At 46.3% G+C, this 27,987-nt stretch overlaps 1 protein-coding gene across 8 annotated transcripts in view; it reads right to left on the bottom strand.

The window, feature by feature from the left end:
- The window catches only part of ANKRD17 (ankyrin repeat domain 17), a 68,925-nt gene that overhangs the window by 16,944 nt on the left and 23,994 nt on the right, over positions 1–27,987 (bottom strand). For 5 of the 8 annotated variants that reach the window (XM_059843502.1, XM_059843503.1, XM_059843505.1 and 2 more), the window contains exons 2-15: positions 17,211–17,364; positions 16,517–16,673; positions 15,088–15,235; positions 14,665–14,812; positions 13,340–13,573; positions 12,425–12,519; positions 9,242–9,479; positions 8,893–9,084; positions 8,425–8,534; positions 7,631–7,718; positions 6,990–7,117; positions 6,423–6,566; positions 5,761–5,863; positions 3,481–4,236 (exon numbers count right to left, since the gene is read on the bottom strand). In XM_059843502.1, coding sequence (XP_059699485.1) covers positions 3,481–4,236; positions 5,761–5,863; positions 6,423–6,566; positions 6,990–7,117; positions 7,631–7,718; positions 8,425–8,534; positions 8,893–9,084; positions 9,242–9,479; positions 12,425–12,519; positions 13,340–13,573; positions 14,665–14,812; positions 15,088–15,235; positions 16,517–16,673; positions 17,211–17,364 — 2,695 coding nt within the window. The remainder of the gene's footprint in view (positions 1–3,480; positions 4,237–5,760; positions 5,864–6,422; positions 6,567–6,989; positions 7,118–7,630; positions 7,719–8,424; positions 8,535–8,892; positions 9,085–9,241; positions 9,480–12,424; positions 12,520–13,339; positions 13,574–14,664; positions 14,813–15,087; positions 15,236–16,516; positions 16,674–17,210; positions 17,365–27,987) is intronic. The other 3 variants (XM_059843507.1, XM_059843508.1, XM_059843509.1) reach the window with 1 other exon arrangement.

The raw sequence follows: 27,987 nt of genomic DNA, 5'->3' as shown, positions 1-27,987 counted from the left end.
CTGGAGCACTGAGAGGAGTGACCAACTTGACTCTACATGCTAAGCACACTGACAGTCAAATATTTATCTCTGCACTCTGCTCCTTGCCCCACTCTAATGGCCCAGGGGCAAAGTGAACTCAAGTCTGTACTTCATCATGGAAACATCATTATTTCATGCCTGGGATAACCAAGTCTTCCAAGTTGGGCCACTCTTGGAATATTTCAGTATATACAAGACTTGGTACAGAAGTCCCTACACCTTAATCAAGGTTCTTGGTCAGAAGACATCACCAAGCACTGTCTGACTACTCTACTTCCAGTCCTGCACATTTGCTGGGCTAGCAGACAATCAGTTTTGTGCTTACTGATATCTGCAACAGACCTGCTCTTTATCTTCTTTTCTTCTGTCCATACCTCAACTCTCTCTTAGCCTGAGTGAAGAGAGGACACCCTCAGAGCAGCTACCTCCTCCCCCATGCCCACTGGCCTCACCAGAGTGACAAGCCCATGTAATCCCCCTGCTCCACATGTGGCCATCACATGTCCCACACGTGCTGTCTTGCTGTGGGCACAGCACTGGCCTTATGCACTGATGGTCTCCTGCAATGTCAACAGCAGACAGATAAAAACTGTCCCACACTACACAGCAATGAGGCAAGGGGAGGGATGGAATAAAAAAATACCTTACAAGAAATGTATGAGACATCTCAGCTTTTTCCAGCTGGTTTTGAGCCAGCTCTACAGGCTTGTTCCACATCAGCTCCTTCTCTGCCCCCAATTTCTCTGTAGCAGCCTCAGTTATTACAAACCATGTTGGTGCCACACAGGATTAAAATCCCTCTAGAGCACTGGAGATGCAGAACAGGCCTCGGACTGTAACACTGCATGTTCTGAATTCCAACACAAACACTGGGCTGCTGCTGTGCAAGAAGGGCTCCATGGATGGAGCCTGAGGACCGGTGCACACCTGCAGTCTTGCTGGTTATCAGTGAAGAGTGTGCAAGGCAGCCTAAGGCAGGTCAGCCCCCAGCTCCTGCTCAGGTCACAAGTGGGATACAACCTGATTTTCCTGGGATGCTGGCACTCTACTGTTATTTTTTTCAGTATTGAGTCTCTGTGAAAAGCTTACAGCTTGCTTTCTGACGTGTTAATTTAGACAGCTGCATTTCCAACTGACTCAACCCACAAGGTAGCTTCCAGGAATGCATTTTATCAAGTGCTTCAAGATTCCTGAAGTTCTCTGCGAAGCTCTGTGACTGGACACAATCCTTGGAACAGTTCCTACTTTGTAAAAAGCCTGCTATTAAAAACAGGGTGGTTTTTCTCCTTAGATCCTTACCACACCACTTAACAGATGCAATGTTTCCATACAAGCCTTACATAACTAATCCTAAAAAAATCCTTCTTTTTACGAGCCTCACAGCAAGCAAAAAACTTGTCTGACATCTGAAGCTCAAGAGCAAACCTTTCACTTGTCCTCAATTCCAGCAGGATCATAAAGGAGCCCAGAGGAAAAAAATTAAGTATTATTTACTACTTAGCCATTGTTTTCAATTAATTAAGCACAGAGATGCACACTAAATCAAGTTTGCACAGTCAAGGTGAAGCTTTGTTTCTGCAACTGGTGCTGTAAACACAGCTCTGCCATGGAACTAAACTCAAGGCATCTCTGAAACAAGAATTTACATCTGTAAGAATATTCTAGAAGCTGCTCTTTAAGCAGTACACAGAGTTAGTGGCTACTTTAATGTTCTGTGTTACACTGAGTCCATTTCAGCTCCACATTAAACTGTGACTTGGGGACTCACTACAGGCTAGCACTGAAGTTCTATACTCAATCCTGTGTCTGATCTTGCTTCAAAAAACACCCCATTACCAGGCACTTGACAGAAAAGGTATTCAGACTTCCTTCCCAACTGCATGTGTGCACTGCTAACAAGTGGGGCTGAGCAGAACCAGAATATCCCCTCAAATTCCCACTGGTAATACCTGACTGCCCAACAAGGCACACACAGGCACTCAGGTATGTGGCAGGTGACCTGGAATCACACCTTCTCAAGATGTGACATGCAACTAAACAGAGGTCTCAAATGTCCTAACTCCTGGTTCAACTCAAGTGCATTGCACAGATTCTTTACAAGTTACCAACAACTGCAACCATCCCAGCTTTTAAATTCATGGTGTCCTGCACCCCAGCAGATCCATGAGAGAAACTGTTACTGTCAGTGCATGCTATATGTAATTTTATCTACTTTTTCATGCACACATTTGTGTTTTCATCCACTTCCAATCTTGACGTCTGTGCTTCAATTCTAACACGAGACTTCCAGCAAAAAAGTTTCTGTCACCTTTAATGAAGCTTTGCCTGGACACAAGGGCACTCATCAGGAGTCTCTCTCACCTCAAAAGTGGTGTTCCAAGTGCTTGAAAAAACCACCACTGGTAGTTTCAATCGGTTACCCTACCTTCCACTGACTCTGTACTACTACTGTGCTCCAACTCGGGCAGTACACACAGGACCAGCCCTGGGCTAACACCTTCTTGGAGACCTGCCTTCCTCTGGCACACATCCCTCATGCTAACAGCTTTGCAAAGCAGACTTGTTCAGACAGACAGCACTAGTAAAAATGACACTGCATTAGCTTAAGAGCATCTTCACACTTCTGCATCAAGGAACACTTTTTAAAGACTGTGTCCTACCAGCTCATGTGTGTTCAGCTAAGGGGTATTTCAATGACTGCTGTAGCACGGAAAGGGTTCAGATGAAGCACAACTGAGTGAGGTGTAAATAAAACAGGGACAATTTGCATTTACAACCTGCTTCATTCTCCTCTTTTACTGCTTAAGGCCTTAGAGCATTCATGTCACTGGGCAGAGAATTCTCCAAAGCAATGACAAGAGTTTGGTAAGGCTAATAAACATGCTTTCTGCTGGCAGCCATTTTTATGAGGAGACGTTTCAGAGAGTTACAGGATTAGCACCTTTTTTTCTCCCAAGTAGAAATAAAAAGTTTCCAATAAGTAGACTATATAAGGCCAAGTGGAGCAGCCCTTATTCTGAAGATAAACCTGCAGGTCCCTCACGTTTTACAGGCTAGCTGTGGTGCTACAGCTGCTCAGCCTACTGCCAGTCAGCTCTCAGCTAGTCCAGAGCACTACCCACACCATCATGGTGCTCCTCCTGAGCTACAATCAGGCCAAAACAGAACTGCCACATGAACTCTAATACACCCCTCCCCAAACCATGACGAGTCAGAAATGCCACTCCACCATACCAACCTGACCACCAGGCACCGCTCAGCTCACCCTGCCAACTGAAAAGTTAAAGCTAGTTTTCCCAACTCCTCAAGACAGGGATCAGAGGGCGAGTGGTGCTTGCCATAGAGCTCGTGGGAATACACAAACACACACACACACACACACACACACATAAAAAGAAGTGGACATACCCTCGACTGGTCAAGCAAATATTATACCTGCTCATAACAATGTAAACCCACCTGCCATGATGTCATCCAGCGTGTCATTGAGCGTCTGAGCAGGGCTGGCTACCATTAACCCTTGCTGTGTTTCTGTCAGTATTCCTTGCCCCAGCCCTGCTAGTTGTGCTTGGCCCAGCACTGGCTGTCCAACTATAACACCTTGCAGTTCTGTAAGATTTGCGATGGACCCTGGAGGTAAGGAACCTGCTGCCAGAGGCAAAGCTTGTGGCATGGCCAGAGGCTGAACTGGTGCAAAACCCGTCTGCGCAGCAGCTTGCTGAGGGTCATCTTTGAGCAAGATGGGGTCCACTTGCTGCAATCGTGCATAGTCTCCCTCTGAGAGTTGTTCTCCTACCCCAACGGGAGTCAGTAGTCCCAGATGCTGGCAAGACTGTTGCTGCTGCTGCTGCTGGAGCTGAATTCTTTGCGCTTTTACCTCTAGATATTGCTTTTTTAGCTGCTGCTGAGTTTTCAGCTGTAACTCTCGCTCCACTTTCTGCAGTTCCTCCAAAATCTTTTGTTTCTTCTGGATTTGCTCCTCTCTCGTTTTGTTCAGCTCCTCAATCTTCTCTTTGGTGAGCTGGTCGGCGTGTGCCAATTCCAGGGACTGCAGCTGAGCGTTCTTCTCTATGGCTTCTTTTATCCTCTGCTCCAGCTCTGTCAACTTGCCCTGAGCCTCTTCTACAATGCTCTCTGGAGACTGATTGGTGATGTAACCCTGTACATCCTGGTTGTTTGCTGGCAAATGACTGCTGGACTTTTGTTTAGAAGCAGCTGTGTGAAAAAGAAACCCCCTCAGAACCAATGGAAGTGCATACGAACGGCATCCTCATTACAGAGCTACTGCTGGGCCGCTGCGTGGCCGGCCGCGCCCGGGCCACAGCCCCCGCGGGAGGCGAGCGTGTCCCCAAGGCCCTCCGAGGACACCTGCCAGCTGGCACCCAGCAGTCAGACTGCAATTTACCAGGCCACACCAGTGCACATGCATCCCACATAGCCCTGTGCTACGGTGACAGGTCTGCTCCAGCAATCGGCACGCTTTTGCCAAAGGAAGCGATTGTCTCGAGCCGCTGCTACCGAGTGCTGCTACACGGAAACTGGGAACAAAAAGCAAGGATATGCTGTCTCTTTACTTGGTGTTCTGCGTCTGGTATGGTGCTGGGACATAAACAAATGCTTACAGCCCTGAAAGCGCAGCCCCAGGGACACAAAAACATCTCTAGGACTGGGACTAGGCCGCCGGCTTTGCAACCGACTTGGTACGCTTTAAGAAGTGCTGGGCTCTCTACAACTAGGCATCCTTGCGCTCCAGGTATCCAGCTTTGCTCAGGTGACAAAGAGTGCCAGAACCCAGGACTGTCACTTAGATCTAGCAGGACCTAACAGGGTGTCTTTAGCCACTAGGTTTTATCCACAGCAGACACGATTTGGCCTGTGTCAAAGCTCAGCTCTCTGTCCAGGCAAGGCAACTATTTCAGCCTTCCTGCAGGAACAAGCGATGGACTAATCCAACTGGTCTTTTATGCAGAAGTCCCCAGTAACACAGCTGACATGCTCTGCCATACCAGGTGGAGAAGCAACAATCGGTTAATTTTGAAGGGCGAAAGGCAAATCAAAACTCAGGATCTGAGGCAGTGGAGGTGCCCAGTTTCTTCCAGCCATCCTCGCTGTATCTCCAGAACAATACAAGTGTACACACAGGATTAATTTTAGGACATGCACGCCTGTATTTGCTACTGCTGATGCTTGATAAAAATTGGGTTTTGACGAGAATTCTTAAGTACAGAAAGCATTAAGTGTCAAAATGGCGAGAGCAAAATAGATGCAAATTTAGTCCTAGGAGGACCTGAGCCACATCAGACTAAGGATTTTACTGCACAAGAAATTCCGCCTTCAATCCAATTAGTCAAACCCACTCCCAGACTACTACCCTAAGGAAACACAAGTTATCAAATCAACTATGATATGGAGATTAACATGGGTTTTGCAACTTCCATGATCCAATTTCTATAGACTTCTGGGTAACATTTTGCATTGGTTCAGTGTGTCAGACTAGAGATTTTAACCTATTTACTTAGGCAGATTTCTTGACGTTTTACGATTACAGGCTTAGATGACTGATACTCGGAGGATAAGCAAATCCTTATAAAAATAATTTAAAAAAAAAAAATCAAAATTGCAGTTTCCTTGACTGAATCCATAAACACTCTTCATAGGAGCTACTCTGCTACAAGTGCAAGCCTCTATCTTCTACCTAGGAAGGATATTTAGAAAATAAGCTGCAGAACTAGGACTGACCTTTGTTTCTGATGGGAAGGGTTGTGGCGACATTAGCAGGGGGTTTGTCAGGCTCCTGGGGTGGGACGACCATGGGCAGCGCCTGCACTGGTACTCGAGGAGCCTAAAACGTCGGATACTAACAGATTACTTTTCTCATACTCCGTGCTAGTTACAATTCAACAGAAGGTAAGCAAAATCTGTTAGGAAAATAGGCTTTAATGGTGACTAAGAACATTCAATACGGTTTTTAATATGCTGAATTCGATAATTAACACCTGGAGATCATGTGACCTCCACGTACTTTGCATTTTTAACCTAAAAAATTACTTGCTGAACTATACTCAGCTTGGTACAGTGCTGCACTGTAGTACAGCAAACACAAGCCACAATGGGCCATAAATTCAATTCTGTAGAGTTTCATTTAAGCACATCTTTGCACTTGCTGGTTTTGCCCACCCTCGGTGGTTTTTTCCCAGCAATACTTAGAGAACAGTAAGAATGATGAGAGCACTACATCATAATGACCAAAAGTCTTTGCCATTTCCTTTACAGCTCTAAGTAATTTTGAGTGTGCTCACCCACAGTTTATGACAGGACATGACTGACTCTTCTCTCACCTTTAAACTCTCGAGTAAGCAAGTGCAAAAAAGCCCTGCAGACCACGAGCCCTGAACTCTTACCCTGTTGAGGTCATGGGATGGTGGGGTCAGCTGAGTGGCATCAGGTGGAGGAGCAGAAAGCAAGTTGTTTGGGTAATCTAGAAGGTAACAAACCACGCTGGTGTGACCGCCTTTGGCTGCCTCGATCAGCATGGTCGATCCATCCTGAGAGGGAAAGAGCACACAGTTAGAAAAGAGCATCATGGGAACAACACTGCAGCACTTTGGGACACACAACACACTACCCATGTGACTGCTTTCTGCTCTAGTAAATACCCCATCTCCACAAGTTCACATCTAAACTTAAAGACTTGACAAAGTACTTAGCAAAACAAATTAAATTAATAGTACTTCAAAAATCTTTCCTCTTCCACAATCAGCACTTGACAACTGGAGGGCAGCCTTTATACTCATGATGATCAGGAGACCTGCACTAACTCCAACAACACGAACGCGAGCAGAACATCTGCTTGTGCAAAATTCCATTTACATCCTCACAGGCTGGGTGAGTTGTAGAGAACACAAAAGGAGAAAATCCATCTGGGTATCCTTAGTTTTAGAGGAAAAGGAGGCAGCGGAGGGACAAACCTTGAGTCTGTGAGTGGGATCAGCACCATGAGCGAGCAGTAACTCCACCACTGCCAAGTGACCTCCGGCACAGGCCAGCGACAGCACTGTGTGATCGTTGTTCGCTGTGGTCCTGTTCACATTTGCTCCTGCACAAACACAAGGGCAAACATCAGCTGGTGCACCTCTATCAAATGGAACAGAATGAACTGCTCTGCAATCTACACAGGGAAAACTCCATCCTGCCAGATGTCCTACTCCATGCAAGGCAGGGACAAGAAAAACTCATGAGAATCAGCCTGAGAGAGGGACAATGGAAATTCCCAGTTTGTATTGAAACATTAAGCAAGCTACAGTCCAACTCTGGAAACCAAGGGGCACTTGTAGCTCAACTGCCAAAGACAGGGCTCCAAAGCTGCACCATGGGGCATGGAGACCCCAGGGATCCCTACTACTGCTGCTTTACTAGGAATTACAGACTCAAATACACTATTTTTACAACTGCACGCAGTTCCACTAATCTCAGCAGAAATCACAGGTAACCATTACACGCCTAGTTGGGATATTTAAAACAAATCCCAGGAAGTTACACTAGCTCTGACATGTTCTTAACTTGAAGTATTTCTTATGTCAGGAAAACCCAAACCATTCCACGCTCTTACCTTTGCTAATCAAGAACTGAACAGTGCAAACATGACCTGCCCTGGCAGCTTTCATGAGAGGGGTTCTTCCACCTTCCGATTCATGCTCCTAGAGCAGATAAAGAAAGGCTTCAAAATCCAAAGTGCCACGTAAAAGAAGGCAAGCCAGCCTCCTGGGTTTTTGAATGGAAAGATGCTAGACATGAACATCCTTCTCTAGTGTTTCACAAACTTAGTCATAAATATTCAGCTAATGTTTGAACTGAGGGTATCTTGAATGCAGGTGAACCCCTCACCACCTGTCTCTGCACAGGTGTGACTCCTGGACCAAAAGCATTCAGGGCACACAAGGGGGATTTTAATTCAACAGGACATCTTCTGACATGCTTAACATCACTTTTTGATAGCACACTGGTGGTAAAAGCCTACTGAAAAGTAAAAATCAGTTGACCTCCATCACCTCAATTCCATTACAGCACACCAAATAGACTGTCAACTATCTGATGCACAAGGAATAGAACAGATTTGCAGGTACAAGAAGAAAGCCAGAATCAGCTCAACAATTTGAAGCTGAATACCATGTCAAAACAATAAAATCCCCTACTTTCCTATCCAGGCAACCTTGAATGGGTTGGAAATGCTTTAGACCTCAAACACCAGAGGACTGTGACCTCTGCACTTTAGGGTAATCTAACAGCCCAAAATACATTCAAGAATGTGTAAATTTTCAGCAATGACCACAGAAACAGAAAGAATATCAGATGCTGATTCTTTAAGATCCTGCTTAGATTTTTTAAGGAAGGTAAATGACTTACCAGATCTGCACCTGCCTGAAGTAAGACATCTGCTACATCGGTGTGGCCATTCTCACAGGCGTACGTCAGTGCCGTGTCACCTGTGGCTGTTGTTGCGTGCACATTAGCCCCTGAAACACAAAGGACAAAACCTTGTAAGCTTTATGACGGGCATTACAGAAAACTTACAAGCCTCCACAATTTTTACAGGATCAAACAGCAAAACCCCTTCCAGTCCAGTATCTATTAAACTGATAACCTGATCATACTCTAGAGGAATTAAAACAAACTGCAAGTTAGCTCTAAACAAGTTTACATGAACTCAAACTTCAAAAGCTAAATTGGAGTCCAACCAGTAAATAATTTTGGGCTTCAAAGACCTTCACTTCAACTTCAAGAAGCTGCTAAAGAAAATGTAATGACTATCGTACAAAGTATTTTTCTCCTAGATTAAGCCTTTACAGAAGTGTTAACAAAAGGCCTCCATACCTGCAGCTAATAGATATTTAACCAGCTCCAAATGTCCCTCTTGAGCAGCCTCCATCAAAGGTGTGGAACAGCCGAGTTCTATGTCAGCTCCTGCTTTAATGAGAAAATCGGCCACCTCCAAGAACCCTCCGCAGCAAGCCAGAGTTAACGCTGTTTCCTGCGTCTCCTCTGTCTGAGCGTTGATGTTTGCTCCTTCAAACAACACAAAACACCAGTTACACAAGGCAGCATCAGCACACAAACCACCTCCATATGCACAAGGCACCTTGTTACCAAAGAAAACAAAAACCACAGCAGCTCAGAGCTTCTTCCCCGAGCTGCAGCCCGCACAAGGCCCCACAGCAGTTACCTTGCCCAAGTAACAGTGCCACCATCTCCTCGTGGCCTTCCCGAGCTGCCTCCATCAGTGGTGTGTATCCCTCATCATTGACCTCTTCCAAGTTAGCCCCACGTTCAATCAGCAGGGCTGCCAGCTCCACATGCCCGCCACAGGCCGCCAGAGTCAGCGGGGACTCGAAGGAGTCCGCAGGCATGTTCACCTGAGCTCCGCTGTCCAGAAGTAACCTTGCCACTTCCACGTGACCATCCTGGAAATGCAAAAAAAAAACAACATCAGAAGACTGACCATATGGAAAAACTGCTTTTCTCCACAGCTTCACAGCTTTGTCACAGATTCAAATTCCCTCAAAATACACAAAAAGCAATGAGGGAGTAAAGTGAGTCCAAAAATACAATGAAACTTGCTGAACAGTTTTTCTAAATATTTGGATGAAGATGTCCTATATTGAACAGGCACCTGTAGAAACGTTGAGCATGTTTTACTCAATAGGTGCTGTGAACCACCTATCAGACCACTCTGCCAATGGTGTAAGCAACAAGCCGGACAACTTTGTATCAGACTCCAGTTCAGGTGTTTGGGATCAACTTACTTGGGGCAGGGGGGGGAACTCCAAAATAAAGCCCAGAAAGTCAAGAGGGAGCTTGCCACTATTTTAGAAGCTTGTCTCCTCCACAAGAACAACAGTGACATTCTTTTGCTTCCTCCCTTTCTTAAGAAGCAGCCATGCACACTGACCTGGCTTGCCTCGTGGACCCTGCACAGCTATTTCACTGCTCAATTTAACAGCAGAGTCAAGACTTACTTTCTCCTTCCAAGTGACAAGCCTAAACGAGACCACTTGTCAGGGGTTCCTTACACATCCCAGAAGCCACCCACCTGAGCAACCACGCTCCCTTGGCAGGATTCTGGCAGGGCTTTCCAGACACCGGGATCATGCTCCACTGTGATCAAACCCCTTCTACCAAAGGGCAGCTCCTAAATTTGCTTTCTTCCTTGCAAAATACTTCAGCATAGGATCTCTGTCACATTTTCAGTATTCCATGAAGTCAGGAACTATTTGAAGTGGCTTTTCAGCTCCATGTTTACACTGGAGGCCTGACAGTGACACATCCAATTGCCATTCCATGCTGCTTTGCTCAGACAGAAGCAGAGCCTGGCTGGGTTGCTGCGCTCCAACAACAGCAAGAACTCTCCAAGCTGGTTTTCTCCATGAGGAGATGGCTACCACTCCAACTTGGAGGAACCAAAATCTGACAAACAAAACACCAGAGGGCTGCAGCAAATAAACAGCCACTCACCAGGAACACAAGGCATTCCCAAGGTTGTCACTGAATGAGCTAAGTACACCTTGGTCTCAGATTAATTCCTAAGAGGCAGCAAATCTCATCCACAGCTATCCTTGCCAAGCTGGAAACCACAACTCCAAAAAGCTCTTTTCCAGACAAAATACCAAACTGCATCTGACGTTTTTCCGCTTCATTTTCTCAAGTGTTTCATACCTTATTCTGATATCCAGGGAGCAAAGCACGGCTTCCTCTCGGAAAAATATCTAGGACATTAACTAGGACATATTCACCTTTTACATGAAATGACAGTACTATTTTAGGGAAAAACTCCAAGCCTCCATAAAGAATCTTTCCTCAGGGAAATGCAGAGACGGTGTCTCATCCATCAGGCTCTGGCAAGACAGCTACCTGCTCAGCCCTGCTCCACGCTGAGGACGGCACGACGCAGCACCGAGGCTCGCTTCAAAGCTTCCTATGTGGGCCAAGCAGCCTGCAGGAGAACTGCTGGAGCTGCACCACACAAGGGAACTGGATCCATGTTTTAGTAACATGGGGTGAGGTGGGGCTGCTGAGCTCTCCTACAACAGCCAGGAAAAGCCTTCCAGCTGCCAAGGGATCAGGAAAAGTCACCTGAGCAACCTTCACGAGAGCACCAGCTGTATTTTAAAGCTGAAGCTCTGTGGGCAGCAGTCCTTCAGCGAGAGGAAACACCAACTAGATCACCCTGCTTTTTGCTCCCACAAGGCAAGTGCCATTGTCCAACAGCTCAGGTGCCTTAATTCAGCATTAACTGCTGTCTGAAAAAACTCTCAGGCACAAGTCTTCCAGAACACACAAGGCTGCAGAAAGGTTTAAACCTGCGCTGCCTATGCCACAGACAGACAATTCTGTGAGGACACATTCAAGCTCAAAGCTGCTCCAGAGAAGGAAGTTTTCTCGTGCCACTGCAGAGCAGTAACTGTTTCTGCACAAAGAACAAGCTGAGATGGAAGTCCTTGCTCTGCTTCATTTCACACTGCAAGGTTTTTAAATACTGCAAGAGAAAGCTGCTCCTTCTCTTGTCAGCAGAGCTGAAGGTATGAGACTCTCAACTATCTGCCAGCTCTGAGCACCAGCGTGGAACTGCCTCCCTAAGAACAGCTTCCTGCAGAAATAAGGGAGAATTTTTTCCTACTGCTTAGTAATTTTTAACAAAAATTAGGTCTTAACATCTCTGTGGGTCTGATGGAATTTTTTTTGTCTATTAGAAGAGTTAAAAGGGCAGAAGAGAATGACAAGGAAAGGAAGGCTTGATCCCTAACTCCACCACAAAACCATCCTGATGAGATGGCAACTGCAACATCAAACAAGGTCCTTTTACCATCAACTGCCAGGAACTGGTTGCAAGGCCATGGCCAAGGATATTCATGTGGCTGCTCTAGTAAGATTTCAGGGTGAGATAAAGGACAGCTCAAGTTCTGTTTACCTACGTGACTTTCTTTGGAACAACTTTCAAGAATTAGAATGGTTTCTGTTAATCATTCCCCCATCTGAAACCATTAACTTCCTTCAACAGACACAACTGGCCGATTTTAGAACCATTGCAGTTGTTCTAGGGAAGGGCAGACTAAGCAGGGATTTACTGCCCTCCTCTACAGCCACGGGTTCACAGTGTGACATTACACAAGGCTAATGCCATGAAAATCTCAACACATGAGCAATCTATTTGGAGAGAAGGATAAAAAGAAAATTTAAGACATGAATTCTCAGTTTAACAATCAAGTTAACTTCCCATCAAGCAGACAAAGGAACCAAAGCATCACAGTTAGATTCTGTACCAGGAGGATACTCAAAGGAATCACTTTCTCCATCTTCAGCAAGAAGAGAGAGCCCACAGACCTCACTGCTCAAGCCTTACATCTCTTACCATGCACGCCTCCATGAGAGCAGTGTGCATCTCATCTGTCTTGTGCTCCTGGTCTGCACCAGCTTCCAGCAGAAACCTCACCATTTCCAGGTGGCCTGTGTGGAAAAATAGTTAACAGAGGGAAACAGCTTGAGAAAGTGCATTTCAACACTCATAGTGTTCTGAAGTATGTAATGAAGGTCACGGATGTCCACATTGCAACATTAAAAATCCACTTTGGAAACGTGTGTTTGTATCTCTGCCATCTACGTGCACAGCAGCTTATCAGTGTAGCTGGTAAAAAATATAAATGAAAGACAAAGACCAACTTCTACACAGGTGCCACACAAGTACCTCTGCTAACAACATCAATGACTTCATGATGGCAAGGGCCTAATAAAACATGTGCTAAGTGACTGTAACAGCAGCTGCTGGGCTGTAGGAACATATTTTGCCTCTTAATCAAACATCTTCATCCCTTTCTGGGGTGCTGCAATTTTGCTGCCTAATGCTCTAAGAGAGGAAACAAAGGCCTGCTGTCCTCAGCACTGACACCTAAAAGGCAAAGTCCTAAGCCTTCCACGATTTGCAAGTGCCAAGTCCTCTAAAATGAAATATTTACTGTAACTAAGCAGAGGTACCTGACATAAAACAGCTGTAATAAAGAAAGCTTAGCTTACTTATTCTGTAATATAACACACTGGTTCCTTGTCTCTTCATTTGTTGAACACAGGTCTTCTAAATAATCGTACCTCAGACCTGAGTTTTAGATCTGGATACTCAGACTCCTCACAGATGATACTGCACAAGGCACAGGCGTGCTGTGTGCTACCTCAGCCAGGATGAGAGCAGCACAGGGTCTGCTCCCACCTCTCAGTGCCCCAGCTGGTGGGCAGCAAGGCCGTCCCCGAGCCCTGCGCGCGCTGGGTGCGGTACCTTTGTAGCAGGCCAGCGTCAGCGCGCTCTCCTTGAACTCGTTGGAGTGCGTGTTGATGCCCGCCCCGTTCTCCAGCAGCACCCTGGCCACCTCCACGTGCCCGGCGCTGCCGGCCTCCATCAGCGGCGTGTGCCCGTTCTCGTTGTGGTCCTCGATGCTGGCGCCCGACTCCAGCAGCACCTTCACCACATCCACGTAGCCCCCGGCGCAGGCGTACGTCAGGGCTGTGTTGCCTTAAGCCAGAGAGAACGCGGGTTGGGAGCAGAACCTGATGGCCTTCCTTCACCCAGAACCTCACCTGATGCTCCAATCCACCCCTTTTACCTGGATACCTGATGGAACAGGGCTTTTCAGGCTACAGATGAAGAACTACAGGGAGGGGGAAATCAGTAATGGCACCAAGCAGCTCGGTGCTGACAGACTGAGGACCTCCTAGTGCCTGTACTGATGCACCTCTCTTCCCACTTCTAGCCCAGACTATGCCACAAAGCCCCATGCATTTTCCTGTTAATCAGCAGGGGCACATGATTCTGTAAGAATGAAAGCTCAAAACCAGGAGCAGAATGAACTGCTGCTTCTAAATCAAGTCTTAAACACCTGCAAGGGGCTGGTTCCAAAATGTTCCCGGTCCTTACAAGGAAAGGAAAACAACTTCAGGGCAAAAAATACAAAAACATAGATCTGCACACAACAGTCAAAGAATGTGCCTCTGTGAAAGACATCTTGAAAAAGGTTAAAGGTCAAGGCCATATTGCCACTGAGAAAACCGCTTCACTGAAAAAAAATAATTAAGAAATAAATAAGGGGTCTTCTGGTATCCCCCCCTCCCCCTCACTCAGGGTCAGTTCAACATTCTTCAGTTACTGCTGACTACACACCAGCTCTGCACTTCCAGGCTACAAAAACTTACAAGATTTCCCAATCTGGCCACTTGAACACAAATGCCTAGCAAATTACCACAGAAAGAGTGCAAGGGGAGGCCCTCTTCTCACTTTTCCCCTTGTGTTGCCTGACCTGCCACCAAAAAACTTTTCCACGTACATGCAAATTTACCAAACCGTGCTTAAAATGTGACAACAAACCCTAGGTACTCAAATACATTCCAGTTACTAACTGACCTTATCCACCTTTCTGTGTCTTCATAACACTCAATCTGCACCCAACAATATTTCAGAGTTCCACTTAGAAAAGAGAATTTAAATGGCAAAACCACAAGGAAGCATTCTGCCTTGCTGGGCTGAGGGCCACTGCTCCCCAGTTTCCACGCCAAGCTCCCTGCACAGAGCAAATCCCAGCTCTGCAGTGGTTCCCAAGAGCCCTTTACCTGTGGATGACTGTGCGTTCACATCAGCACCGTGAGCTAGCAGCAGCTTGACAATTTTGACATGCCCACCATTGGCAGCAGCCATCAGAGGTGTGATGTCTCCCTTGATTCCCCGGTCCTCCACATTGGCATGCATCGCCAGGAGAACCTGCCGAGAGACACTGATCAACAACAGCGAGTGACAAACCCTGCCCGGGCACCACGAACCCCCACCTCCACCCCAGTGCTGGGTGAGCAATCCTCACAGAAAGCAGGCACCCAGAGTGCGTTAGCAACATTTAGTGTGTGTGTGAGACTCGTCTGCCAGTGAGCTGCCATTTCTCACTAACTTAACACCCCCTTCCAGGTGCACAAGATGCTAATAGATTGATTTAACATCTCCTTACGTACAACACACACGGTACAAAGAGCCAGGAAACCAACCTGTGCAAGCTCATAATATCCTGCTGAGCAGGCCAAGCAAAGGAGGCTTTCCCCTTCCTCTGTGTGCTCGTTCACACTGCGGCCTTCAATGAGCAGCTTCCGCACAGCATTCACGTCTCCTTCGGAACAAGCCTCGGCCAAGCTGCGGCTAACAAGGGGAAAGCATTCAGAGGGGAAAGGGACTCTGCCTCAGCTCCATGAGGACACAGTCAGCAAAAAAGGAAACACCAGCTAAAAACGTGCCAACTGCTAATTAAAGAAGTGCCAGTTTTACACTTGAGGTTTCCCAGCTAACTTGGCTGAAAATTGAGTTGTGTCCATATCCACTCCTGCTATTAATTTTTCACAAAAGTTTACAAGAGAAATAGATGCAGGATATCCCAGGACTAGAGGACATGGAAATCACCTGCCAATCTTGAGAAAACTTTTTTTGTTCAGCACTGTAACTATTAATATACTAAAACAAATCACCCACAACAGTCTTCTCCTGTAGGAAACTTAACACTTCCCTTCTCTCCTGTGCTGAAAATACCAGGGTCTTGTAACCAGACATAATTTTAATACATGGAGAATCAGTTCTGAAATATGCCTCTTCACTACATGTTGACCTGTTTTTTTTAATTTCCAAGAACCTCTGTTTTTACAACAACTTCGGCAACTACCACCATTCCCAAGAAAAAGGTGCAAAGGAGAAGAGGGGATGCAGACAGAACAGAAGCAAACACAACCCAAAATTATACTGCTCTTCATGCTGCTCCTACAGCAAGAAATCTTTCTTTGGAGTTATTCCGTATAGAAGGAACAAACTTCTGACTAGCACAGGGACTTGGTTGTCCCTACTATCACTGTTTCCACTGCACTGAAGCCTTACAGCAGCCTGGAAGGAAACCTCCTTCTTCTTTCCCTCCTGAATACCCCAGTGGACAAAACTGCACATCTAAAGCCGCCGAGTCCAGTACAAGAGCAGCAACTCCCTGGCTGAGGCAACACTGACCACTATGGAGCTCCAGCCCCTCAAGGCTGTTTCCCTTCCTCAACTAAAAAGGCACCCTGAAATTCCCTAAAAGATTTTTTTCATCTCAAATCTTGTTTCATGGTATCACTGAATGACCCATGTGGGGATTTGCAACTCTCTGGAACAGTTCTAAGGCCCATACCATTGAGGAGCTTAGAAATGTTTCTACAGCTGGTCACGATACACTCCTTGAAGTGTCAATCCTTAATTCTAAGCAGCATGAATTGCTTCACTCTCTGCTGCAAGACCTGCCAGTCCACAAATATTTAAGCGGGAGAGGCAAAGGTGATAACTTGGCACCAATTCCACTTGAGTAAGAGTTTCATCATGCCCTCAGCGCCAGTGCTAGAACAAGAAAAACCGCTTCTAGAAGGAGCAAAGGGCTGAGAGGCTCCAGGACAAAAGCTGCCTTACTTGTCCGTCTGCCCTGCACTGGCCGTGCTCTCGGCTCTCATCCGGGTCAGCGCGGCGGCAGCTTCATCCAACGCGCAGCTGACCGACGAGGTCAGCCTGCGGAGCACCTCGGGGTCTGCAAAGGCCTTCCCATCCGCCGTCGACAGCTTCCCTATTCCTGCCGTGCCCATCCACAGCCCACGGGGACGCGTGCCAGCAAAGGAGAGAACACACAAGGTGAAATTGAGCCTGTGAGAGCTGTCGGCAGGAACATTCCAAGCACAATCAACTACAGCTTCCAAAACGACGGGTTTAACTGTTCACAACCCCCATTGAAAGCTGCACCTGACTGAAACCCTCCAACCCACAGCAGGAATCAGTTTTCAGCTACTGAAACTACGTACTATCAACTATTACAAATAAAACCTATTGAGCCATTCAGGGTTTGACATAACGGCACACGCCAAAGTCAGGCATCGATTTTGACTCAGGCTTTTAGAACGCCAACATTGGAGAAGTCTGACTGGAAACATCTTCACGTGAAATTCTCACTTTCCAGACCTTGGAACACTCCAAAATGAACTTGTTTCTCTTCCATGACACCCTTGCCAAATCCACCCCGCCGTGCATGTTGCAGCAGTATCGTGCTCCCATAGATTATGTGGACTCTTGTAAGGGCTTTGGGGTTAAACCTCCACGGGACACGAGGACTTACCCGCAGCCTCCAGTAAAGCTTCTAATCTCGCCTGGGTTTCGGGATCTACTGTTCTCAGGTCAGCACCATCAGCAGTACTTGACAGCAGCAATTTAGAAGCTGTTTCCAACATGGGGTTTTCGAGATCATCCTGATCCAAGATGAATGATTCCACCTGAAAAGTAACAGACCTGGTTGAAGTATGATATAACTGACCAAAATGGACTTAAAATCAGAAAAAACCCCACATCTGCAGTTATGATTTAAGCATTTTATTTTTAAGTACTTGGTTAGCTTTCAGTACCTCACTTTGGGTCTGATGTCTCCTAATCCAACACCCAAAGAAAACAACCAAAAGGACAAGCAACACCTTCCACATAATACCAACACCACTACAAAATTACTTTATGTCACAGCATCTTTCTTAAGAAAACATTTTCTTAAACTTGATCTATAGAATATGCAACTGTTTATCTGCCGTTTTTAGAAAGCAGATGCTGAGCTGTCCAAATTCTTCTGTAGACCCTACTTTTCTGTGCTGCCCATCTGTTTTTGCTGTGAAATAGGTAGAAATTAGGAATGAGAGGAGTGTTTTAGAGAAGAAAGCCCTAATACTCATTTGTGTTATCCTGCCTGCTAGAGGACAAGTAGTGCAGAGAAGACACTTCTCTGAGAGTTCCATGAGCTCACTCCAGAGCCTGTGAACTACTCACCCAAACGATTATCAAATTAGAAAGCCCAAGTTAAACATTCCCCTGCAAAGCTCAACAGCTTCCAAAATTCCCCATTTCGAAACCCAAACCCCAATCCCAAAGCAGAATCAATTTAAATGCCAGTCTGCCCAACAGAGAAATCACATGTGCCCCCCCTATAACAATTAAAAACTGCAGTCACCTCTGGATAAAAGCAGCCACTGTCTGCATGTGTTTCCACATGGACATACCTCGTTGAAACAGAAAATTATTTTATTCTTAAGCTTCATTTGTGTCTCCAAACTTTCAAAGCAGTCCCATGAGCATCACAAGTTCAGATTCCTGCAGATAAATTCCCCAAGAACCCATCTCTGCGGGCAGATAAACCAGAAGAGCAAGCAGGTCATCTAAGGACTCGTGGAAGGTCCCTCCAGCCTCTATCCATTCTCTGGTCACAAGCGGGGAGCTCACACAACTTTTGCCTTCTGTCTCCCACTCCACACTTCCAGGACACACTCAGCTTCAACCTAAATCCCTTGCTTGCTAAGGAAGGCAGGCTGAGCACTACTTCCCCATTTTCTTCATTTTATCCCTTCAACACCACCGTTGAGAAACAAAGCCTCTGGTCAGCTCTTGGCAATACACAAACACACATCTCAAGGGCACCTCTAAAGGCTCCCTCTGCTCTTTTGCAGCCACTCTTCCCCTCCTCCTCCAAATCTGGGAACACCAAGCTCAAAGGGAGGACTTCCAGCTTCAGACCAACGTGGCTCTGATGCCAAGAGCGGGACAGCCCAGCAGCACTGCCTGTGGCTCCTCAGCAGTGCTTTCTCCAGCCATACTCACACAGGCTGCTCTCTCCAGTATGGCCAGCTGGAGAAGGTAGCTCCAGGTTTCCTCCCCAGTCCCCAGGAACCCTGCCTTGCCAAGGTCCTCTGCCCACCACCGCCCTCTGCACCTACACGGGTATTTTAGGCCTGTTGTGGTTCATCTGAGGACTTGCCATTTGTCCTCTTGCGGAGGACAGGCAGCCCGCTGCGGCAAGACGGGGGAACCGCTGCGCTGCTCGGGAGCCAAGCGACAGCTTTCACCCCTGGAAAGGCAAACTCGGCAGCCGTGGAAGGATTCTTGGCTCACCCAACTCATGCAAAATCCCAACTGCTCAGACTAACTGAAAAAAATCTCCTCCAAGTGAAATAATGAACAGCTGGTCGTGGTTCCTCCTAACACTATGAAATATTTGCTAAGAAGAAAGTCAAAATAGGAAAACTACTCTCCCCCACACATCTCCTCTCCCCAAAATTAGGTCTTTCGTGCAGTCTAAGTTTCAAATGGAAAAATCCTCCCATCTTCCTTCCAGCTAAGAATATGTGCATGGTGTGATTAAATAAACAACCCAAGGAGAACAGGGAGAAGCAGAAATCCACCCACAAACAACAAAACAACACAGCACCGAGACTCCCGTGAGGTACCAGGAGAAAACATCCTTACACTACAGTTTAGGGGGAACTTTTACCTTATGTGCTGTCACTGAAAACATTTCAGAACAGTAACAAGAAATTAACTAATGGGAAAAATACTTGACACTATTTTCTAATATTACATACAGAGTAAAAATCTTTTCTATTGCAAGGTAGAAGAGATCCACCTTCAGCCTGCAGAACTTCTCATCTCCTCTGCAGTTTCAAAATTGTTATTTATCTACAGGGTTTCATTACAGTCTTGTATTTTCAGTTTTTCTACCCAACAGCAAGTACCATACAGGGACAGCGATAAAGACATGGTGTACCAAAGCAGGGAACAAAACCCTACTTTGGCAGAAGGGAAAACGCTACTTCTGCTTCTCAGAAAATCCTGCCTTCTCCACAGAAGCTACAAATGAAGACAAATCACTTCCATGTACCAGGTCAAGTAAACAGACATTTCCTTTAAAGGGCTTCAGACCTATTTTATTTCCCTTGTCTAAAAAAAGTATAGAATAGCATACAAATGCTCCACCTTACATATCAGAATATTTCATCTGCATGCTCCATCAGCATTCCTCCAATCCAACAACACTCTGACATAACCCAGTTGTTCAGGGCCCCAGCATCAGCCCTTTTACAAGATTTCTCCTACCCTCTCATCCTGCAGCAACAATCTCATGTTCTGTCCTGGCCTAGGTTTACTTTGCTCAAACAAATTTTTAATATATTTGACAGTTCTACTTCCAAAAAGGTGCCAGGAGAACAAAACTCCCCAGTTCTGGCTGCTCTCAAACAGGACTCATGCCTGTACACCCTGAAGACAGCCCTGCAAGATGCCAGCAAATTTGTTCTGACTGACAAACACCAAATTCTGAACATGCACTTGAACAAATGCCAGGTTAGGACAGGAAAACAAAGCACCCCTGAGCTGCCCCAACTGGCGTGGCTCTGCCACCACATGGCCCTCAGTCAGAGACAGAATTCAGCTCTTGATGCTAACTCTGACTTCACCCATCTCTCTCCATCAAGCCACCCACACACAAAACTGCCATCAGCACAGACCCCACTGTGCACCCAAGCCTCCACATCATTTCACACAGATGTCAACTAAAGGCAAAGAATCAACTTCCTCTCTGAGTGTCCCTCACAGTAAGAAGAAACAACAACACCCCAAGTAATTATATACACATAAAAACCCCAAACAAACAAACAACAACTCTCTAACATTAAAGACTTGAAGAAAAGCTTTGGGTTAGCTACTGATTTCAAATTTGCTGCTTTTAAGGATAAACATGGATTAGAATCTTCCTAATTTTACTCCAGGCCAGGGAGGGAGGGAGAAGGGAAAATACATCCCACCCACAAACAACTGTCTCTTCATACAATCTCCTCACAGGAGGAAGAAATGCAGTACCCAATACCAAGCAGCTCCTCTAGAACCCCAGCATCAACTAAGGTACCAAGCTAGGCAAAGGACCCAAATGAGTATACAGTGCCCAAATTAACATCACAGGTTTAAATGACAGCAACTCCAACCTTACTTCCAGCAGAAGAACCTGCCACCAGAGAGCTTTAAAATGAGCTGAGCTCTATCTGAATAAAACCACCTCTCAAACACTCACTTGAGGAACAAGGCAGAAAAGACTTGGTTTCCAGCAGCCACCACCCTCACTGCAAATGCCACAAGCTCCATTTTTTACCCATCTAATCAGTGCATGGCTCTGCTCATTTACAGAGCATCTCTAGCATTTAGTTATCACTGAGTTATGGTTCTCCTAAATGACATCTCTGCTGTAAGGACAACCCCAAAGCACCGAGAAAAGGCTGTAAAAAGCCATTTTCTCCTTCCCATCTCAGGTTCCCTGTCTGATTCCAAGACTGTATTTTGCTGATCCCATTCCCTGCTCCTTCTCCTTCAGGCCATCCTGCATGCCATAGTGTTGATGTGCTCCTGCCTTCCAGCATTTAGCCAGGGCAAGCAGTCTGTCTAAACTACAAAAGCTAAAATCACATCTGTAGTGTGCCACGTGGAGGCAGAGCAGCAGCAAGTGTCCCAAATGGGTCACTCAGTGTCATCAGCAAGCCCAAACCCTTGCTCAGAAGAACCTGAACGGCACCTTGGGACAAACACCCAGTGCCATGTCCCTGGCAGCTGCCTTTAGCCATCTGTGAGACAGGAGGGTCTCTGGGTGACAGGCTCAGAGCACTAGTGCAGAGCTCCTGAAGCAGCACCAAGGAAGCAGAGCCCTGCAGTGAAGTGCCTGGCAGCCAGGCTGCACACAGCAGCTCTGCACGGCTGGCAAACAGCAAGTCGGGCTCATCACCCTACCAGGATTTACTTTCTAAGCTTCAGTGCTTTTAAGCACTGTAATATAAAACAGCAGCACCTGAAACTGCATTTGGATGAGCCACACCAGCTCAGACAAGTATTAGCAAACAAAAAAATCCCACCTCTCTGGAAAAAAATCTTTTTGCTTATTTTTGGGGCTGGCCCCTATTTTCCAGTCTTAGAATCCAACACAACTTCATATCTCAGCTGTTCTGAGTGAGGACTTTTGCCTTCTATTAGTCAAGGGACACAATTTAGAACTTGCTAGATTTTTACCTTGGCCTTTGGGCCTTTGGTGTTTGACACCCAGAGGGTACCAAAGATGCTAAGAGGACCAGAGCAAAGCCCTTCAGAAGAGCCTTAAGGACAAGGAACAGCCAGGGGCCATTGCCAGGCAGGAAACTGTACCCCCTAAAATAAACCTTACCTGACACTCCTTTTGGATCAGTTCTTTGTGAGGCACTTACTGCCAATTAGCAAGCACATAAACAGTTGATTTGTCCCAGCTCCAAAACTTCTGGAGAGCGGCAGAAGGTTTTTAAAGACAACAATAAATTTAGTAAGAACTGTCAACTCTGGTGTTGCAAAGCCACCCTCACACCAAAACCACAACTACGACCAGGTCAGTTAATAACCCATGGTCCTACTGTGCTGACTTCAGCCCCACTTCCCTGCTTGAAGAGCAAGGAAGTTGCAGATTCTTTCCTTACTCAGCTAAAAATGACTCCCTTACAGTGAGCAGTTTTAATCCTCATTTCCAGGAGGAACTCCTCATGCCTGACCTACAGCCACACTGCTTTCCCTGGTGCTCCAGCAACTCCCATCCGAGATAATCTCAGCTTTCCCTCCAGAGCAATTTCAGCTCTCACACCTCCAAGACACTGCACTGACAATCAATCCATCTATCCATCCTTCATACATTACTGAGCAGTTCTTGACAGTCTGTTTTCTGCTGTTCACGTCAGGACTACACTTGAAGTCTGTTTCACACAGAAATAGCAATGTTTATACTATTACCTTGCAAGGGGAACACACAGAGGAAATAAACCCCCACTCCCAGTGCAAGAACAAAGTCCAGCTCTGACTAGTAACAGGCTAAGCTCACTCTGCAAGACACTGCTAGGGCTTTTTCATGCCTTATATCTAACCACTTGAAGCACATCAAGGGATTCATGAGGCAGGAGTGAATCAAAACAAAGCAAGGATCATTTGAAATATGACAAACTGGGCCAAGTATTTGAAGCACCCATTTTTCACTCAGGGATCCAAAACACAACATTTAAATTGGCAACCCAAAACCTCTGCAAATTACAAGGTACAACACCCCATACTACAGCAAGAACTTCATGTTTGCCCTCCCTCACCCTGCTACCTTTTAGCCTTCAGAACATCATCTCTGATGCTTTCAAAACACATGAGCCCATCTCAGCTTCAGGACAGCTTACTGGAAAAAATACTCGGATTTGAAACATCAAGACAGAGAAATTAACTTACACATGTCTTCAAACACAACAGTGAGAATGGATTTTGACTTTCACAAACCAGCTATTGAGGGAAAGTATAGGGCTCTGCCTTTTCACCTAGGTGTTTTCAGGTGAAACTACCACTTAGTAACACAGGTTTCAAGGCCCTGTGCAGATCTTCACAGCATTAATAATGCATTATAGTATAAATTCCATCCAAGGCTTTACTGAAGCCAAGGCTCTGGCAGTGCCTGGCATTTCTATGGGTCAAACCCTCAGCACCACCCCATTAGGATGACATATCCCTGCAGTATAAGTGATGGTTTGCTGGCTCCTTACACAAGACACCATTTTCTTTAGATAGAGATCTGCTCCCTGGTCACTGCAAGGGAAAGCAGACATGGAGGCCAAGTGCAGCAGATGACCAAGTGCCCACTCCACCTCAGCTCTGCAGATTTTGTGGGCTTTCCTCAAACCCATTTCCTAAGAGGAGAAAGCTGTGTGATTCTCACTTGCCCTACCCTGCTACTAGAGCAGCACAGACACCACAGACACCGTCTGACAGCACCACCTCTTCCCTGCACTCCCTGGTGAGGACTGCTCCCACTGATCTGGGATACACAATCAGATCCCTTGTCTTCTCAACATGCACCGACCCTCCCCAAACCAAAATGCCTTGTTCAGCACAAATCCCAAGTCTGGCAGATCTGGACCATCTCAACAGTATCTTCTTTCATTTTATTCCTTTGACTGTACACTCCATTTCTCTCGCTGCTGCTACAAAAATGGAAAGGGGGAGAGGAGAGGGAGGTGAGAGGAGCAGCATGCTGCTGAAATGGCATAACACAGTCCCTGGGACTGGCACCAGCCGAGTCTCTGCTGCAGGGACACCTGCATTAGGACTGCAGTGTGCTTCTGATGACGAGACAGGTGCTGAGGTATTCACAGGAAAATTCCCTCCTCTCCTCCGCACGCTGCATTCCCAGCAGCATACACAGCAAAAAAAACAGAGGGGCAGGCGTGCTGAAAGCCGGAGCTATGAGAAGGCTGTGAATCTGCAAGGAATAATATTCTTTTTCCATTCCAAACCCTCATTCCAAGCACTTGGCATGCTTCCACAGGAAGCAAATTCATGCATTAACTGGTATTCAGCTGCAACCGTTCATGCGAGAAAAAAATTCATGCCAGTGTAAAAATAGCAACACCTCATCTCACCATCATTTTAACTTCCCTGCCCAAATTTCACATTTATGTGGGGAGAAAAAACACACATTTTAGTCTCTGACATGAATAACAAGATATAAACATCACTATAAAAAAAGCCACTGAAACACATACTCATGCCTCTGAAAGCTGAGCTTCAGACAACACTGCTCCATCAACAATATAAAGCTGCCACATTTTCAATCCAAGCCCTCAACACAAGTCTGCACCTTCACCCTCCTCCCAACCCTCCCTCAACCTGAACTTCTGACAGAAACCCCTTCCTTTGGAGAAGCTTTGCCAGAACCGACCTCAGAAGCAAAGCTTTGACAGTGTATGAATAACTCCCACGTATCACTGGGGATGTGGTGGTCTGCATCAGAGCCACAGACAAACAGCAGCACCTGTAATAAAGCTTCTTCCCATGCCCTTGCAGAACCAAAATGGAAACCAGGCCCTGAAACAGACCCAGCAACTGAGGGATACTAAAGGGACGGCTTGAGCCTATGCAGGCATTTTTTGTCACCCTGAACAAGTCACCTGTCAAGTCTTCCTTACTGTTATATCTATTTAGCAGAGACAAAATAAAGGGATCACATAACCATCAAGAAGGAGATGGTACCACTGAGCTTCCCAGAATCACCCTCTTCCCTCGTTGCCAAAATCCCCAAATGTCACACCTGAACAACTGCAGCCCCCTAAGACTTTCCCTCAAGTACCTGAGGTAAGCACCACCTAAGCTACTTAACAAATTACTTACAGGGCCACTCAAACCAGAGCTGCCTCACCACAGCCCTGAAAAGCTTAGAGGGGTTACGTTCCCTCTGACCCCCCAGACTGTGCCACCGGCTCAGTAGTAAGAGCTACAGAAATAGCATTTTGGAGTTTTCCTGAAGGACAGCTCAAGGACTCTAAGCTTCCTTGGATAAGCACACCCTGAGGATCATCACCACAGACTCAGAAAGATCCTTAAACACGACACAGCCAGCTCTGACGGATTCAGCAGCGAGAACTACGGAAGGCAAAGAACTCGAGCAGTACAGGACAATGCAGTCCTGCAATAGTTGCTGTATCAAGTTGTTTCACCTTGGTCAATTCAGTAAATAAAAAGTGGGAAGTACATGAAGCATGACTCTGCTCTGAACAGAAGATTTCAGCCCTCTAGCTGAAACACAGCTCACTGGCAGCAGCACCAGCATCTGCAGACAACGTGTGTGCCGCTGAGAAAGGACTGGAGTGCTGCTGTGCACTGTTACATCCTACTCCTCACTGCCCTACTTCCAAGGGACTAATTATTCTCTTAAGCCTTGTTTAAGGAAGGTGAGCTCCCAAGAAAGAGAAAATCCTTCTCTAACAGTTAATCACGTTCCTTTTCCACCGGACTCACCTTTTGCCTTGACTGTCCAGGGATACATCTGACTAATTCTCAATACAAGACACTCCTAAGCACACCATGAAGCACCTTGTTACACTGACTGACACACTGCAACTGACTCGGATTCTTGAAGCATCTTCCTTTAAAATGACACCTAAGGAAAAGGTGAAGACCTAAAAGAAACCCCAAAACCCTCAGCTGTTAAAAACACAAATGCGTTGTTTCAGTCCTATCTCTGCAAGAGTGAAGGCTGAAATCCCAATGATAATTTACTATCTTTATCACTGATTAACTTTTCACTGGGGGCTTTTCCACACGTTAGTTGCCTGCAGAGTCTTCAGGGAGAAGTACCTTGAGCTCTCTTTCTCACAGCTCAATAAGCAGCCATTTCTATGTCACACTCAGACTTGGCTGCAACAGACCATGAACCTTCACTCATCCTTTGAAAAGGGAGTTCAGCTTTGCACAACTAAAGGTGGAACAACTTCTCACAAATACTTTTTCTGGACTATTTCCCCCATTCCATTTGCCCGGCCTCATGCACTGTGTCCAAGTTTCAGCTCAGAACTGTGCACACCCATCCATTTCCAGCTGAAACGAGTTGTTTTTCTAAGGATTGTAGCTCAGCACAGCTGAACAATGGAAACACGACATCCCAACTCCTAAGTGGACAAAGCCAGCAGCAACAAAGCTCTGGGCTGAGCTGTGGGGCCTTGCCTTCAGCCACATTTCCTAACAGCACAGCCCAAGAGTGTCCATGCAAAAGCAGCTCTCTCCCATCGAAGCACACGATCCTTTCTTGCAGTGCAGCCAGCCCTCAGATCAAAGCAGCTCCTCTAGAGCCCATGCCAAGGAGGCTGCTGAACTTAGCAACCATGCAGATCCAGAGGAAAAAGAGGACAGGCATTTACAGCTCATCGTGTCAGTCACAGGCAAAACCGGGTCCTACCCCTCAATCAGAATCATTTATAGCCATCCAGAATCCATTTCCCAAAAGGAAGCCTCTGCATGGTGAGTCTTCCCTGACAGAGCACGCTGCATTCTTAAGGTTAAGAAGAGACAAACCACAGACTTTTCCAGTCTTCAACAATAAATGCTCTAAATTTTTACACTGAATGTGCCAGAAAGCATTTCTCAGCCAGCACAGACCTCCAGCAACCAGCCTAGTCAGCTTGGCTGCATTCCTCCTGCATCCACAAGTGACTACAGCAGTAGTACAGCAGCTACAATTCCCTTAAGGAGCTTACTCCTGGTTCCTAACTGTTGTCAGATGACTTATTTCTGTCAGTTTCCCAATTCTGATCCTAAAGTCAAACTCACAGTCAAAACAGAGGACAGCTCACATGCTCATTTCCACCACAAAGCTTCCAAACAGAAGACAGACCTCCATTCCACAGAAATTTGACATGCAGACAAGCTACCAAGTCAACAGCATTTTGCTTCAACAGTATCAGAAGACAAGTAAGTAATCCATGTTTGTCCATGCATCTTCATCCCCACACACAGATATTGAGATAAACAGACTGGTCAGACCACAGGACGAGACAAACAAGGGGAGCAGAAACAAAGGATCTGGTATCTTGCATGATGAAGTTATTCCAATTCCTAATGCCCTCTCTTACAGACTCAAACACTTCATCTTCCCAGCTCTAAGGAACTCCTTGTCCTCCCCACACCTTCCAAGGCAACAGCTCTATTTTCTCCTGGGATGAGGCCCTCCCAATAGCATTTGCAGAAACTCACCAAGAGCACCCAGAGGCACCCACCTGGGCAGGACTAATTTACTACTCAAACTGGATCTGGGGTGCACACAAACCTGATGCTTCAGGGAATTCCCCTTCCCAACCACAAAGCCATTCGGTTACCAGCAAAACTAAGAAAAAATACCTTCCCTGCTTCATGGACAAGTAAATTTTACTTATGTAGTAGTTCTGTGAACATTTTCTCATGCCCAAAAACCACCTGGAGAGCTTTCTCTACACCAGCTGCCACCCAACTGTGATGTCTCAAAGCTTTAACAACTCCTGTACAACATCAGGTTAACATCAAGCAAGAAGCAAACACACACCCACTTTTTTTTAGTCACTGAAAGGATGATCTACCTACCCCAGGACAACAAAATGGTATTTTGCAGTAGGAGCACAGTGGGTTGATGAAGTGCTGGAAATGAACTGTGGCAAAAAATACTGTCACCCAACACACACACAAGCCCTGTCTGTCCCCTCCGTGGCAGCAGACTGCCTCCTTGCCTGTGCTCAGGCAAACTAAAA

This window comes from Haemorhous mexicanus, chromosome 4 (genome assembly GCF_027477595.1).
Source record: "Haemorhous mexicanus isolate bHaeMex1 chromosome 4, bHaeMex1.pri, whole genome shotgun sequence".
NCBI classification, from domain to species: domain Eukaryota; kingdom Metazoa; phylum Chordata; class Aves; order Passeriformes; family Fringillidae; genus Haemorhous; species Haemorhous mexicanus.
The sequence above is the reverse complement of the archived record's forward strand: the minus strand, read 5'-3'. Positions and strand labels throughout refer to the sequence as shown.